The 17,981-nt window shown below is 42.2% G+C and overlaps 1 protein-coding gene across 1 annotated transcript in view; it reads right to left on the reverse strand.

Annotated features, from left to right (window-relative positions):
* PDLIM4 (PDZ and LIM domain 4) overlaps positions 1 to 17,659 on the reverse strand; it is a 155,863-nt gene extending 138,204 nt beyond the window's left edge. The window contains exon 1 of the mRNA XM_018563783.1: positions 17,514 to 17,659. Coding sequence (XP_018419285.1) covers positions 17,514 to 17,606 — 93 coding nt within the window. The 5' untranslated portion in view covers positions 17,607 to 17,659. The remainder of the gene's footprint in view (positions 1 to 17,513) is intronic.
* Positions 17,660 to 17,981: the final 322 nt, after the last annotated feature.

Raw genomic sequence — 17,981 nt, forward strand, 5'->3', positions numbered from 1 at the left:
GCCTAAAGGCAGTCAGTGTGGGAGATAGACGGACAGGTTGGGGTAGAGAGTTCCATAGAATGGGAGACACTCTAGTCCTGGAGGCGAGCATGGGAGGAGTTGATGACGGAGCTGGAAAGCAGGAGGTCTTGTGAAGAGCGGAGGGGACGGTTAGGCTAATACTTTGAGACTAGGTTGGAGATATATCCGGTGCCAGAGTTGTGGATGGCTTTGTACGCGGTTGTTAATATTTTGAATTTCATCCTTTGGGCTATAGGAAGCCAGTGCAGGGATTGACAGAGGGGGGTTGCAGACACTGAGCAGTTGGTTAGGTTGATGAGTCTAGCAGCTGCATTCATGATAGACTGAAGGGGGGGGATAGCCTGTGTAGAGGTAGGCCAATGAGGAGGGAGTTGCAATAGTCAAGACGGAAGATAACAAGGGAGTGAGAGTAATTTTGCGGTTTCTTTGGTGAGGAAGGGGCGTATTTTGGAGATGTTACGAAGGCGGCAGGATTTGGATAGTGATTGGATGTGGGGAAGAAAGGTGAGGTCCGAGTCAAGGATGACACCTAGGACCTTGGCATGGGGCGAGGGCTAGATAGTTGTGTTAACAATCTCAAGGGAAAAGTTGGGGGAAGGTGCACGGGCAGGAGGAAATATCAAGAGCTCAGTTTTTGAAAGGTTGAGTTTTAAGAAGTGTTGCGATATCCAGACAAATATGTCAGTTAGTAGATTAGTGACATGCAAGGACACTGAGGGGGAGAGTTGCGGAGTAGAGAGATAGATTTGAGTGTCATCGGCATACAGATGGTATTGGAAGCCAAGAGACCAAGAGAGGAGGTGTAGATAGAGAAGAGAAGGGGTCCACGGACAGAGCCTTGGGGGACCTCTACAGAAAGAGGAAGGGAGGAGTTAGATTTGTTGGTGACACTAAAGGAGTGCTTAGACAGGTAAGAGGAGAACCATGAGAGAGCAGAGTCTTAGCTCATAATATAAGATCGCCCCATGCATTTGAAATTTCCACAGGAATTGAATGTCGGGCTGATTCATTAATTAGCCAGAGGCTGTGTGATCATTGGGTGGGATATACAGCCGTATAATAGCAAATCCCTTGTAATGCTGCAGTAGAGCCAATCACTCCAAGACTAGTCATAATGGAGATTTTTTTTCTCTGATTCCAGTCTTATACCCCACTCTCAGGGAAAGCAGGCTATGATTCTGATGAAGGGGGCTTGCCCCAGAAACGCGTCAATCTTGGCTGACTGCGGCCGGTGGATGGTGATGTGACCAGAGGCTGCCGTGTTACATAGTCAGGGTGATACCATGTTGGGTTAACAGACAGTGTGGCCTCTCATTTGTTGTTAAAGCCTGATGAAAATGTTTGCTTGTGAGTACATATATCCCTTGTTTTATTTATCCTAATAAACGATTTTATACACGGAGGTGGAGCTCTGTTCCCTTTTGTTTTCTTGACAAAATATTTGTTAAGCCAGTCTTGTGAGCTAGACAGCACGGAAAACTGCAAGGCCAGATCAGTAACCTCACTTTTTTCTAGGGCTTTCACTTAAAACCCAACTTAGGGTTGGGCAACCCCAAGGTCCTATGTCCCCACCAGTGTCTGAACAATCACACCTTTCTCTCACATTTTTTAAACATTTTAGTATACACTCAGAGTCCTCTTGCTCCTCTCTGCTCAAATGTCTTGTGCTGCCCCTTCCTCCCACCCTAGGTGACAGGCTAAGCATAGCATGACACCAATAACATCACACATGATAGCCACACAAGGCACACCAAGAACCTAGAACCAGTGACTAAGGCAAGCTGTCAACATAGAGAGCATTCACATGGGGCATTCTGTGATATCTACGGCAAGAACCTGTAGAATCCCCTTTCAGATGCAGCAGCTGTAACTATTCAAGTTAATGGCAGGGTGACAGCGGCTGCATCTCTCAGCGGCAGTCCACATGTAATCGTACAGCTGCTGTCAGAATACAATGAAGACAACAGGAGATTCTTACGAGCGTTGATGGAAGAATCTGTTATATTTTCTTTGTTCCGCCCAAGGGTTGAATGAAGAAAACATTACAGTGTATGGCCACCTTTACTCTGCTATCTGAAGGTGTACAGAGCTATAAGGGTGAACTGTAAGTATATAATATACACTTTCAACAGATTGACTGCAATGTTTATTATACATGGTATAATGATATGTTAATGACACTCAGCAACATGTTGTGAGCATAGGCGCCTGTGTGCCTCCCCTGGCAACCCTACCACACAGTTCTAATGCCCTATGGCACTCAGGGGGTGCTCAGCCCACAAGCATCACCACACAATCAGTGAATACTGTCGGTATCCAGGAGCATGTTCTACTAAAGTTGCTCCATCCACATGGGATCTGTATTTAGATGAGAGATCCTAACAGTAAACCTTTTTGGGAAATTCTAAGGGTGGCAGTTAAAAGCCTTGAACTGGGTTCCGATTGTCAAACACAAGGAAGGTGGACCTGATGGGGAATGCTGATAGACTAGTTGAACATCAGGTCCACATACCTTGCGATTGTGGACCGCATGGCAGTGGGCGGATTCCATAGGCAATGGCATGTTGTCTAGCGGCTGTGGAATTTGCACGCTGCCGCCGCTGTTATTCACAGGGAAGGCAGACCTGATGAGGAACTATTATTTTAGCTTCCCCATCATGCTCTGCCCACCCAACAGCAAAACTCCTTGACTGCCGTGTCTGCCTATGTGACAGGTGCAGTGGCCGGGCAGGAAGCTTAGTAATGCGGAGCCTGGGATTTTATCACTGTAAGGCTGGGTTCACACCTTTGCGCTTTTGTCGCACGTTTTTACCGCGATTCGTGGTTAAAACGCGCGACAAACGTGCGTTTCCGAGGGCTACCTGGCTGTATCCCAATGGATACGCGTGGCAAATACGCCCCAAAGAAGCTCCTGTACTTCTTTGGGCGTAGGGCGTTTTGCAGCGCGTTCCCATGCGCTGTAAAAAGCCCAGGTGGGAACCATGCCCATGGGCAAAAACCAGGCCTTACTGAGCTGCACTGAGGATGCAGTGTCCAGTATGAACACTCCAACCTCAGTGCTGGCTTCCATGCAACATATTCTTGTACCTGTTTCTAACACCAACATTTGTCATTCAGAATTCTACAGACTTTCTATGACACTCTTTGTGAATTCCAGGGACTGTATCCAGAGCTGAAGCAGAAAACGATTGTATGAAAACAGACAAAATACAGATGATTTGTTCTAAGTGTGCTGGATTCTGCATTAGCATAAATAAGCCAGCAGAGACAGTGGGAGGACAAGGTCCAACTGTTTGGCTTTCTGCGACTTGCCTCATATAACCCTTGTAAACATTATTTTTGAAAGTTTTATTGTGTTTCTTTAAGTGGTAACATTTCTCAAATGATCACTCTTTTGAGACTAAACACATGTAATGAATGTATTCTCTGTGTCATACCAATCTGCTTTGTCCAGTGATTACTCCATTTAGCCAACGACTGTTTGCAGAGGGACAATGCTCTTCAGTTTTACAATGTGGTAGTTCCTACAGCTGTTTATATGGTACTGAGGTCCTCATTGATGGGTACCTATCAGTTAATTGTGGAAAGAGATACTGAGTCAGCTCTTTAAAGCTTATGGAATCCAAGGGAAAAAAATTATATATTGCAACTTAACAGTCCTTAGATTAGTAGTGGTCTAATAGCAAGCCGGCTCGGGGGATCTGGTGAGTATAACTTTTTTATTTTCCTCTAGACCAAAACAAGCAGTTAACCCTTGTACTGCAAAGGTTGCCCCACTGCAAGGGTTAATAAAAACGGTTGCCTGGAGATCTGCTTTAACGCTGAAAAATGTATTTATTTTTCCCGATTATGTGGGAAGGTGGTTTGTATACATCTCCCTGTGGCTTTAAACAGTAGCAGCTTCATACTGTCAGCTTGGTATCATACTGAAAACTCGCAGATTTCTACTACTTAACTTGAGCCTCAAAAGCACAAATTATGTTATTACTTAAATACAGACCCTTACAGATGATTGATGTTTTCTAAGCTGTGCCAAAACCTTCAACAAGCATCACAGTCAATGACATAAATGGAAAAAGAGTGTCTGAGAGAAATTCAAGTCTGTCACAGGCCCAACATCTCGATTCAAGTGACTTAACAGCTTTCCACAAGGTTCCTGCTGTCAGCAGAAAAGCATAAAAACCATTCCAGGGCAGAATATGAGACTGTGATGCCGGAGAACAAAAATAGAACTCTGGTTTGTCTCACTTCTAAATAAATGTATTTTTAAAACTTGTGTGGTACAAAAAATAAAACATTTCAGGCAATGCCTATTCACAACTCCAAAATGCATTCAAGTACCGTAACTAACAGCAAAAATGTAACTTATTTTTGTATCACTTGGCCGAATATCCCTTAAATCATCTATGAATTGGTGCTGACACTGTCCTTCCTTCTGGAGGGTGGCTACTTTTGCTCCCCATGGTCCTTGTATGTGTTGTAAAGTAGCCACACCACCAAGCTTGCTCCTGTGATGTACTACAAAATTGGCAAACTAAACATGAGATTGTAGTCCATTACGGGAGTGAGCTTGGAGCGGTGGCTATTTTACAACACACACAGGGACCATGGGGAACAAAAGTAGCCTCCCTCCAGAAGGAAGGACATTGTCAGCACCAATTCAGAGATGATTTGAGGATCTACAGCTGAGTGATACACAAATAAGCTACATTTTTGTTAATAGTTAGGCTACTTGAATTAATTTGTAAGGTTTAACTTTAGTTTAGTGTCACTTTAACCAAAAATTGATTTTTTTTAATCCTTATTTTTCCTATATTTTGGCTTTTCAAAATAACAAATGGAATAATTTAAAGGTTAGATACAAGGTTTAGCGCAGTAAAACATTTTAGATAGCTAAATAATGCACCTTTATAGAGACCTACTGTATGCATCAGGTCGCAAAGAGGGACAACTGTGGAAGAAAAAGGGGTTTGGTTACATGAGGGACAGTCCATCCAAATCTGGGACAGTTGGGAGAAATGCATCCATACCCCCCTTTATTTTATAAGTCTACCTCTAGACTGCTCCCATATGTATATATCACATCCCAAACCTATTTTTTTTGTGTCTGCGCCACACTGAATTATCATGAGTATTTCCAACCTGGAGAAATGGTAGAGTTTTTATCTAGGGGTCACATGATATTGTACCCCTAGACCTGCCTTTTCTTGAAATTTGACAGTGCCAACATCCATTGGAGTCTCATGCACTTACAACATGTTACTACACATTTTACATACAGGACCTCAGTAGTACAAAGCAGCCAAGTACATTATAGAGAAAGCGTGAGTCTAAAGCAGACTTGAGTCAAATTAATAAACATGTGCAAACAATTCAAACGTGATTTATTAGACTAAACTCCTACATTTAAGAATGCCATTTCTCTCTTTACTGTGGTCCTTTTTACAGGCAGGGGTACTTCAGGCAACTAGAGAGGCCTTGACTAGACCTCCATATACACACATGGAATTGCATTATTATAGCCAAGGGCATTATTTATCTCTATGACCTCTTTGTAGCACTCAAATGCTCACATTTGTTTTCCGTTTTATATTCCCACACAACAAGCAGAAAACCTGCAGTATTATCAAAATCCACTGAATACATTCCCAACTGGAAAAATAAAAAAAGCTAAGAGCTAGTTTAGAAAAAAACAGTGAATTTTCCCCAGCAGCTGCCTGTAAATTTTATTGCTGCTCTGGTCTATTCCAACAGCCTCAGCAACAAAGAATACACTTCTGCACCATTGTTCTCACTGAAATGTGAGATTAAGGAATTCATCTGCTCTGTGCACTTACATATACCTTTTGCTGGTTAAAGACAAATACAAAAAGTCATGTTCTTTACAGGGTAGTAAGAAGCTAGTGAGGCAGCTTATGATACTGGCAGTGCAACCAGGGTGCTCATGTAGTACAAGGGCACATCACAGAGCCTGTAAAGTCTCTATTATGAATCATCCATCAGCACTTAATCAAAGAGTACGGTGTTTTTTTCTGGAAACCCAAGGCTAAAGTAGTATCCGTAACCAATTAGCATAACTTATGAAACATAATACTCCTTGCCAAGTGAAGTACATGTGAGTTAAAACAACTAATGAAACCACTTAAAGGAGAACTATGAGGTGAGTGAAAATCACTCATCGTCATGGTTCGAGCCGACGTGTGACAATGAAACTGTCACATGTCAGCTCAATATATCGGGAAGTGAGTGAACACATACCATTGCTCATTTCCTGATCGTCTCCCTGCAGAGAGCAGTGACTATTAGTCACCGTTCCCCGCAGGGATTCCCACCCTCCCCTGTCCGATCCTCCAGCGCTGACTGGAGGAACGGACGGGGAGGGGGTGGGTACAACTGGCTCTGCCTCTAGATAGACAGAGCCAGCTGTCACTCACGCAGCTGGGTGGATCTCGACAGCATTGTCGGGATCTGTCCCGGCTGCGGCTGTCTCAGTATAACGCGAACTGTAGCTCGCAATATACTGAGCTTTGGGTCACGGGAGGAGGTTAGTATATGTCCTCCCGTGACCCTTAAGAGAACTATGGGGAAAAACACTTACCCCATAGTTCTCTTTTAAGTTATATAAATCCATAAGAGTCATTATACTCATTATGACAATGCAGGATTGCACTGCAATAAACTAATATAAGTATAAATCTTAGGAATGCACCAAAATGGCATTTTAAGACCGAAACCGAATATAAAAAATTTGTCAGGTCGAAACCAAAAATGACTTTTTTTCTGAATCTTTAAAAAAAAGTTACATTTTATTAAAATTATTTTACTTTTATTTATTTATTTTTACTTTACTTTCAGGGGCTCTAGGGAAATGTTAGGGGTCTAAACAGACCCCTGAAATGTCCCTTTTACGATAGAAAAAGATTAAGGACACAGAGTATCTTTTTTTCTCTTTTTGTGCAGCCCCTGTTATAAATGAACAGAAATCCTCTATACTGAGTGTTCCTGTTCATTCATAACTTGTGGATATAGTGTACTTGCTATGTCCACAATCATGCATGAATGGGAAGTGATGTAGATCACAGAGTGTGCTTACTATGTCCAGTTATTTACAAACACTCAACAATCAGCTGATCGCTGAATGTTTGTACTCCGCTCTCCATCCTGAATCAGCTGTCACAGGAGGGGGGCGGGCGGTGGGGGAGGAGAGCCCGCCTCCTGTGACAGATCACAGCTGTGACCGCTCGCATCGCTCTCTATCCTGACACGGGAGGCCGAGCCGGGAGCTGCGGGAGGAGAGTGCGGCCTCCTGCAACCATGATAGCTGTCACCGCACCGCTCGGCATCCTGAAAGCTTCTCTCCTCCCTGCTGGGTGCTGGTGCTGCATCAGAAGGCACACAAACTGGCGCAGAGCGGGGAGAAGAGAAGCTGGGATACACTGAATTTTCGGCCATCATGGCACTTTCGGCAATTAGCCAAAAGTGCCATTTTCAGCCGAAATGTTTCAGGGGCCAAAATTTCAGTGCATCCCTAATAAATGTATCAGGTTAACAATACAATAATAAAAATAATATATAACAAATCAGTACACCAGAAATAACGTTTGTAAAGAAACGTATAACATACTACAGCCCCTAAAACACATAAACACAGCTTCACCATTTAGTTGCCTATTCAAGAAGGGATTATAACAAATTGACAGGCTCTCTTTCCTATCCACCACCACCTACTGGTACTAACATGCAGTTCTATTTGTCTGTCAGGATTTTTAGAAATACCCTATAGGTCTGGGTATGGCAGGGTGGACAAATTAATATGGAATTCAGGAGCCAGCCTGTCCAATCCAGGAGTCAGCAGGATTATTTTTAGGGTCCAGCTCCATTGACAGCAGCTAGAGAAAACCTAAAAAGTTAGGCATCAGCTGTAACTTTTATAGCCTGTTCACACCTGGGCTGTGCGTTAATCACACGTTTCTGTAAAACGCACCTACCGTTCGTTAACAGTGTTGGAGGAGCTTTGCATTGCATGCACCGACCGTTTGTTAACATTGTGCGAGTTGCGTTGCACGTACCTACCATTTGTTAACAGTGCGGGAGGTGCGTTGCGCTGTCGCAATACACAGTACCACAATACCATGCATTGCGGTACATTGACTAGGGGAAAAGAACTTCAGCCAGGCACTAACACAAAAGTTCAATTTTTACTTACTATTTCAGTATGTTACTGTACATTTAACACTCAGCATCAGTTTTGCTGAGGCCCAGTTCACCCCTCACCGCTTTGTCATGCATTTCCAGAAGAGCAAAAATGCTTAACAGTTTAAAATGTGCAAAAAACATGTGTAAAAAAACACACCAAAAACGCACATTAAAAAACACACCAAAAGTGACCAAAGATGCCTAACCTTTCCAAATGAATCCCCTATTACCAATCAGTTCCTTTGGCTATTGGAAGGCGGGAATACTAGCATGGACTTTTGTGGTATGGTGGTCAGAAAACCCTCTAAGACTCTAAGCTTTTTCCAATAAATCCAACACAAAAAACTATTTGAATTGCAAATGGGCCCTAAAACCACATGTCAAAACAAGCTATACAGATATAGGCAGCTAAAGCCATACAAAAACCTTGTAACAGTTAAACGTAACCTCACCTCCTCAGCCTCTCTATTGTCATTATTGGTCATTATCGAGATTTCATCATATTAAAAGACCAATAGAAAGGCCAGCAAGGGGCGGTGGTAGAGCAAAAAAATTAATGAAAGTTGGAATTTGCAAAGAATTCAGCTGCCTATATCTCTTACTCAGTGGTGGCTATCACATGGCCCGTGAGTGCTCAGTGTGCAGCAAAATATACTCCAGATCTCAATTCAAAGGCAAAGGCAAAGAAGCTAACTGATACTCCTTGCTATATTTTTCACTCATAAAATATTAACTTTTTCCATACATACCCTACTGGAATTAAGAGTTCAATTTCACTGTTTGCTGACAAGCAGTTTATGCAGGGAAATACATTTGTCTCAAGATGTATCATTGTTACAGGAAGATCTGGATTAAATTGCAGGATGGGCAGCTAAATGGAAGATGAGGTTCAAAATTAAAAAATTTAAAGTTATGCTAAAATATGGGTGCAACATACTCTGTGGGAGGGGCTCCTCTGGAAAAATCTTTGATGGAAAAAAGATTTGGGGGTCCTTGTAGATCACAGACTTAGCAACAGCATGCAATGCTAATCTGAAGCCAACAAAGCTAGCAGAATACTTTCTTGTGACATTTTGCTACTTCATTGTTCCCATCCATAGTTATTTCAGCACCCATTTACAACGGGTTTCCGGTAAGGAGTGCGGTGGGATACTTGTTGAGCTCTAATTTTTAAGACGCATTGGCTACCTGGCTCTTGTCCAGCCCTGTTTTAGGCTTATACTCTTTTAGATATTTTACCACCCTAGCCTGTAAAATCCCAGCTGGGTGAGAACTGTAATTTGAAACTGCATTTACTGCTGTTTGTCTGGAGTGTGGGTTTAAATATAGACATAAATATAAGAAATACCAATGCACAAAACTTAAAAACATTTTGCCTTCGAAACCAATGCATAATACCTAATAACATTTCACCTTCAAAAAAGAATGTCTGACCTGGCACATACTGTACGGCGCTGTGAGATAACCATACACCTTCCCTTCATTTCTGACAATCATTTGGTTTGGCCAGTGAAAGTTTCTTAAGCCTTACAAGGAGGGGAAATGCGATTAACATTCCAGTCTCATTGTTATGTAAAACCTGTGTTCGCCCTGATTGACTTGTTTTGGCCATAATCTGCTGTCACTGGGGAACCGAGGGGAGATTAAGGTTCATCTAAGCATCTGGAATGAGGAAATCCCCTTCACTTGGATAAACAACATAACTGGTGCAGATCTGTGTCATTGGCATTTGCCTACTACTTCTCATCTGTTGATTTATACGGTACAGTGATTAACATAACACCATGCGCACACTGACCTCTACCAATAGAAAAGAAGAAATAACTTTTTTCTGAGAAAACGTTTAGGGTTAATTCACACCAGCCAATATGCAAAGCGCACATCGCTGGTGTGCATTACCCGGCACAAGGCCTATGCGCCAATCGCGGCACATTGCACTGTGTAGTTTTTTTTTTTTAGAACTTTATTGAATTGTCACATGTGACATTTCATTAAGTTATATGGGCAGAGCAGGGTGAAAGGTGGTTGTACAGCATCGCATCTCACTGCACTGAAAATAAGTACTTTTTCAACGTACTTTTTCAATGCACTCTAACGCAACGTCCGTGTGTTGCGGTGATGTGAACTGAGCCCATACGTGACAAAGCAAATTGATTTGTCTTGAGTTGGGGCTGCGCTGGAAACAACGCCCACCCTTATACAGCAATGATCACAAAGAGAACTATTATGTGGTCCCTTAAGGGCCATTCTGGAACATCATCATGGCTCAAATAGATTCATTTTTTCAGGATGCAAGGAGCATAGAAAAGTCATCAGCTTGTTCTGTTCTAGTACGCAGGAGTTTTTACAGCTCTAAATATGGATACAGGATATGTGTCGTCAATCCAAAACTAAAGTAACATTTTTAAAGTCCATTTTTAAAGTGCCCCCAGCCCAGGTGGGGTGGGCTCGGGGCATGGTCGCGAGGGGGCTCCATCCATATGTGCATTGCTTATAGCTCCTCTCGCATGCCCTGTAGAGGTGCCTGGAATGGAGTGACATCACATTCTGGCTCCCGACACCTCTACAGGGCATGCAAGGGAGCTGTACAAGCAATGCACATATAGATGGAGCTCCGTCACACAGCCCACAATGGTCCCCAGGCTGAGGATCCACTCCAATTCTCGTAAGGTAGAGAGACTGGGTGGATCTTAAAAAAAGGGGAAAAATGTTTTTGGAGTGTTTGTGTGAGAATGTCTGTGAGTGTGTGAGATTGTGTCTGTGGTTATGTAGGTATGTCAGTGTTTCTGAGGGTCCAGACACACTGGTACAGTGCGTTAATCGCATAGCGTTAATGCATTGTACCCCATAATCGCACCTACCATGCATTCTGGTGTGGGAGGTGTGTTACATTGCCATTCATGCCCAAACGCACCTCCCACCCACAGTTCGTACATCCGCACCGGAACGCGCGGTACCCTAAAGCCGTGTGTTCCATTGCAGTGCGACTTGGGTCGCGACTTAATGACCAAGGACAAATGAGGTTACACAGGTTGAGAACCACTGATCTAAGGTACTGCTGCCTGTTACTGTTAGTCTATACTAACAGAAAATACTACTACCTGCTTATGGATCGTACAGAGAAGGTCTCTCATGAAGCTTTTACTAAAGCTGCCTATACACTAATCAATTCCCATATCCACATTGCGAGCTGACTGGCTGCAGTCACTGTGTGGTCGAGAATTTTCAGACCAGATCCTTCAACAAAAGTTGCGGACAGAGCTAAAAACTGGTCGCATTTTGTCTGTCACGAGGACCTGGCTGACATTAGAAGAGTCTATGGTCAGTTTAACAGCAGCATGTCACTGAACAAATAAAACAGAGATGATAGTGGCCAGGAAACGACCCCATTTACCTATTATTTGAGAATGTAAATGTTATCTAACCTCTGATAAACTGATATCTGACAAAATAAAGGATTTTCCATGCAATGGCAAACCCAAGATTTTGTGGCTGTGTGTTTACTTCTTTAATTAGATTAGCATAATTTATTTTCTTTTTTTTCACCTTATCCTGCTAATACAGACCTGTCACTTAACCATTTAGGAAGTGATCTATTTGTGTGCTGTCAACCAGAGTTCCTAAACAGAAGATGCATTGATTAACACCAGACAACTATTTGTCCTCAGAAATACCTTCTCTAACTAGCCAATTATATGGTTTTGGATAATAAAGTGTGAAAGGTGCAAGCTAAATCATGTATTTTTGGGTAATATCTCTCTGTACTGTTACTGGAGCATTTGTTAGAATGAACTGTCACCCCACCCACCACTTTACCTCATTGCTCTCCTAACCATGTCATAATTGGACATTTATATCCCACCCTCCCAAATTTCTTTTTCCCTTGGAACCCCTGCTGTCACTTCCAAGATTCGTGCCTAGGCGAGAATTATGTCCAATTTGCCCATTCAGTGACACAAGAAGCATAAAGCCTTCTGGGTGCATGACATCAGTATACCAGGAGGCTTTGGGGTGCTCTATGGCACATGCACTGCTGTGCGTGATCAGGGGGATGTCTGTCTCTTGTTGGTTCTTGTAGCTGGCCCCTGATGATGCACCACAGCTGGCTCCCTGACTAAATATGTCAAGAAGATGGCGGCATGGGACTAAGCATGTGGATCGCAGCAGGACAGGGCTAGACTCACTGGACGTGCGACTATGTATTTCAGGATAACCCAGCAAACACAGTAAGTGGGGATTGAAAAAAAAAAAAACAGGGAGGGGAGTTAAGTTGCTTTTTAAATTTATAGCATATTATTTCCCTTGCTGATCTCCAAAGTTTTTTATTTTTTAAATGCATAATTGTTAAATTCCTTCAGTGAAAATACATTTTCTTTCTTAGGAAAATATCCCTGACTTAATTTTGTGGACATACAGTATTCTGTTTTCTGTGATTTATAAAACTTCAGCTGAGCTTCAGTTCCACACATTCTTTGTTCTCTGTGTATAGAACTGTTGTTAACCCGAACACTGCCATCTCCTGTGCTGGGTGCCTGACCTTTTCTTCTAGGATTTCTTTGATAACACATCAAGTGCACTTTGAGGGGAATTTTAGAGCAGCAGTGGAGTCTGGAAGTGCAGTAATCGGTTACAGATGTAGGAAGAGAGCAGTCCTCTTTTTGTATTTTGTAGCAATTATGTTCCCTGCCTGATTAAACTACCTGCCTTTTTTTTCTAAATGTCATACACTCTGCTGTAGGACAGGATAAAACATTAAGTTGGAATACATTCGTGCTAAACTGAAACTGTTCCTGTTTGCTGTAAGTGACTTGCACCTGTGACCAAATAGATTACTAAAGTCAACAGAGGCATAATGTGGCTTTTGTTATTCTGCATCTCTGTGAAACACTTCGCAGCAGACACTCCTTTCTAGGGTGGGATCTGGAAAAAGTGCACCAAGACGTGTAACCACAGAGATTTGTCATGTCAGTGAGACAAGAGTCATGGTCATGGCAGCTAAATGGTTTAAGGAGGAATGCAGTTGTCACAATTTATATTTATATTATAATCAAAAGCAAGTTTCTAGGGAAGGGTGAGAAAGCGATCATTCTACACATTTCTTCATTGGCAACTTCTAAACCTCCAGCTGCTATGAAACTTTCCAAGAGAATAACTACAAATATCTGGGCACTCCAACCAGGCATGGAAGGAGACAAGGCTCTTACTTTTACTCAATGGTCCAAAGCAGGGTGGGCTACATTCAGACCATGGCACTTTAATAGCATCAGTAAGTCTAGGAATGCTACCACAACTTCATGACTGCAACGTTTAATTTTTTCCATGGGTATTACACAAGGTGTATACAGGTCATGACAAATAACAGTACCATTGATACATTAATACCTAATTTTGGTCAGCATTCAGGACTATTGGAATGCGCACTCATCATGCTGTGCTAATGGAAAGAACTGTGGTAATTATTTGCTTTCTTATCAGTATTGGAAAAAATTCAAGATGACCTCCAGGAATTATCAATTTTTGCAAACTTACATTGGTCCAGCTTCATTCACTGTAAGTATCCATATCTGATTTCGAGAGGGCAGCTGGGGATGTAGAAAATCAGTTTATTAGTGAGCATTACACACAGTGATAGTTGGTCTGTTCCATCTGTGGCTCCAGCGCACACTTCCACCATTCAGAGAAAGTCTTGTATTTTGTTTTCAGTTAATATAAGGCATTCTCTGATTGGATCAAGTAGTGGGCAGGGGCAGATGATATCACAATTTCTGCTAATGCCTTGTATTTATTGAAAAAAATACAAGATGTTCTCTGAATAGTGGTGGTGCTGAGCAAGTGGTTCCCTGTGCTCAATGTGCAGAGGTGACGCATCTGGAAGCAACCAGTTATCACTGTATGTAGTGTGGACTAGTACAGTCATTTTCAGCATTGTCAGCAGCCCTCCAGAGATGGCTGCATTGAGCCGAGTCGGTCCAATACTTACATACTGCATGTCCAGCTTGGCCCTAATGAGCCAAGGTGGACTAATGCAAGTATCCATAAACAATCATTCCTGGTGTTCTGCTTTAACATTATAGCTATTTTAACTTAAGCTTGAAAAAAGTCTGGCCATGCATTCAAATGTGGACCAGCATTATTTGCCATGGCTGCCATTTACCCTGGCCCAACACTGGTCACAAACCATCTACATGAAGTTTGTAAGTTCAGCCATTGTACGCAAGGAAAGGAAGCCTTTGTGTGGGCTCTGAGTCACTCTAGCTGAAGCTTACACAGGACAGGGGACTCTCTACCTGCCGCTATGTATCAGTGTTGGACCAATCACAAAGCACCAGTATTGTCACATGGGAGGAAGGGGTACCAGGTATTTTCTTCTGTCTCAGTGGATAAACTAAGCATCAGTGAAGTGGAAAGGAAATGTGAGTATGCGAACCTACTGATCTGCCTTGGAAGAGCAAAGTACATGTAAATGGTTTTACAGTATCATTTAAAAATGCAAATGCATACAGGTTGATCATCTGGCCTTCTAATATGTATGTGTGTGTTAGTATGAGAGGGAGAGAGAGAGAGAGAGAGAGAGAGAGAGAGAGAGAGAGAGAGAGAGAGAGAGAGAAGAGAGAGAGAGAGAGAGAGAGAGAGTGAGTGTGTGTGTGGGGGCACACACATATTACCCAAACCATAAGTATTTTGAAGGTTTCCATATATCTACTTCTGATTTCAGGAGGTTCTGGATACATTTCCAGTAATGAAGAATTTTGATGTTAAGGAAAAGATTGTTGGCAGTTTTTATAAAAGTATATATGTTTATGCGTTTTGTCAGGTCTGATTATAGTGATGGGACCTAAGCAAGTCTGTAATGTGACCTTTGACACGTCCAAGCTTAAATTTAGCAAACCGCAATTTATAAATAGCTAGTATTTTAAAACATAACAAATCCCTAAAATGAACAAATATTGTACAGTCACAAACAACAAAAGGAGCATATGTATAAATAAAAGGTCTACAAATAGTAAACATTTTTTTAGATAAACATAACAATAGATGGTCCTAACCACTAACAAACAAACAAGACAAAGACGATAGACTTTCATTTCCTGATAATTAGATTTATTAATCAAGCTTACCTGTTTTATATGTAATATCAGAATAATATTATAGTCATTTTAACCATTGGCCTGTAGCTGACAACTGTCCCTGACTTTAAAGAACAGTCCCTACTTTAGATTTTCTTTTCACTGGAAAAATCCAGAATTTTAAACCCCAAATTGTACTCCAATATCTGTTTGTGTCTGAAGGGGTTACATTTAATTGTCTTTAGTTTAATATCCGGGCTTTATAAATTAAACACATTTATTAGTTCTTGTTGTTACTGCATCACATTAGACCACACCAACTGTGCAATTATAAAATCATTATTATTCTTTCCAACCACATGATATTCACACACACAATTTTAACTGCACACCATAGCATGGATTTATCCAGACCTATGTTTGCTGTGATCTGCACTTGGGGCGACACCAATGTGTATACATGCTCCAGGCATGTTAAGAACGAGGACCGTTTTGTAATTGTGTGTTTCCTGAAACCTTACCCACAATAAGCGCACACCACAGCATGAGTGTGTATATTTATCTAAAAGTGGCATACTTCAATGGAAACAAAGTATTCTGTATTCCTGTTTATTAAATGATGGGGTGAACATAAATATCCTAAGTGAGTAGCTTAGATTCCCTAGAAATAACTGGTGGATACTGCTTATGTTCTCAATACAACTAATACCAATTGCTTCTGGCAAGAAACTCGCTGCCCCTTATTCATAAGTTTTATTTTGGCCACTATATTGAATAAAACAAAGAATTCTCAGTGTACAAACTGGAGCCCATAAGAATGAATCACAGCCAAGCAGTTAAATGATGAAAAGGAGAAGAGAAGAGTGACTTAGTCACTGATGTGAAGGCATCATCTGAGACGCTTTGTCTCCTTCCAAGCTCTGCTCCTGCTTAGCACACAGCCAGTAAGTCACTTGTGCTGCTTTACCAGGTTGTTACAAAGTGTCAGACAGGGATTAACCAAAGGATGAGTAAGTTTTCTGCACAATTTCTAGGAGAGTGACTCGCTAGAGCAGCCTTTCTCAACCAGGGATCTATTGAACCACAGGGTTCCTCCTAAGGTTGCTGGGGCTTTCTTGAGCAATGATGAATTGATTTCATACCTACACTATCCACCAATGTGAGAGGTCACTTCCACACTGACCAATAATCCAAGGGGGCACTTCTACACTGACCATCAATGCAAGAGGGCTCTTCCACACTGACCACCAATGCAAGGGGACACTTCTACATTGACCACCAACGCAAGGGGGTATCTCTGCACTGACCACCAATGCGAGAGGTCACTTCCACACTGACCACTAATGCAAGGCGACACTTGCACACTTGACAACCAGTGCAAGGGGGCACTTCCACACTAACAACTAATGTAAGGAGGCACTTTCACACTGACCAATAATCCAAGGGGGCACTTCTACACTGCGCATCAATGCAAGGGGACACTTCTACACTGACCACCAATGCAAGGGGACACTTCTCCACTGACCAGCAATGCAAGGAGACACTTCTACACTGACCAGCAATGCAAAGGGACACTTCTACACTGACCACCAATGCAAGGGGACACTTCTACACTGAGCACCAATGCAAGGGGACACTTCTACACTGACCATCAACACGAGGCGGCACTTCTACACTGAGCACCAATGCAAGGCAGCACTTGCACACTGTGCACCATTGCAAAGGGGGTACTTCTACACTGACCACCGAATCAAGGGCACACCTGCATTCTGACCACTAATGTTAGGGGGTGCCATAATTGATATAGTCTGCCATTTTTTTCTGTTATTATCCATTTAATTTCATGGTTATTATCAAGAATGTTGATACAGAGTAGGAGGGTAAAGAAAAGATCTGCTCCAGATGTCACATTTGCTAGGGATGTCATATTATTTTTCTCCTATATTTAAACAGTCTACAATTTAGTGATACTTCTAATGTACAGCAAAGTAGGTAAAACATTTTTTAGTAGGGGTTCTTCGAGACCAGAAAAATATTGGTACCTCTGGGGTAAGCAGGTTAAAGGAGGCTGGCATTGAGCAAAGTTCTTCAAATAAAATAAGCCAACATAGTAACACAACCACTTTATAATATAGAGACATGAAGACCTATTCCAAGAAAAAGACGCTACAGAAAATATTCCAGTAATGACAATAAATGCTGAACACACAGAAAAGTTGGGTGACTTACTCTTGAAATGGTGAGAGGAGTGCTGAAGTCCTTGCCTCCCACTAGTCTAAATCCCCAGGGAGAGGGACCATTGAGGGTAACAGTCTGTGCCATAGTGTAGTATACTTCCAGCAGTTCAGCAATGAGCTCTGCACTGAGCTGCTCCCGGCTACTTCTCAGCACCGCTTACGTGTAATATGACTTCCCCCACATCCCTGCAGACGTGCACTCTCCTAGGTGGTTCCTGATAGGCTGCAGGGGCTGGATGTGTCACTGCCCGTTCTCTTCTACATCCTTTTATACACTTTTATATACAAAGATTCCTCGTTCAGTTCGGGGTATATATATGGTGTGAATGGGAAAGAAGCCTCATCCTACTAAGGATTGCTGCATGCCATATGTCTGTAAATAGCACGCACTGTACAAGAATAGAGGATGGCATGCTAATAAAAGGGCTAGTATAAAATATTGCTTTGGTCTGTCAGTGCA

This window comes from Nanorana parkeri, unplaced genomic scaffold, assembly GCF_000935625.1.
Source record: "Nanorana parkeri isolate BGI_ZX_2015 unplaced genomic scaffold, ASM93562v1 scaffold695, whole genome shotgun sequence".
In the NCBI taxonomy this organism is placed as follows: Eukaryota; Metazoa; Chordata; class Amphibia; order Anura; family Dicroglossidae; genus Nanorana; species Nanorana parkeri.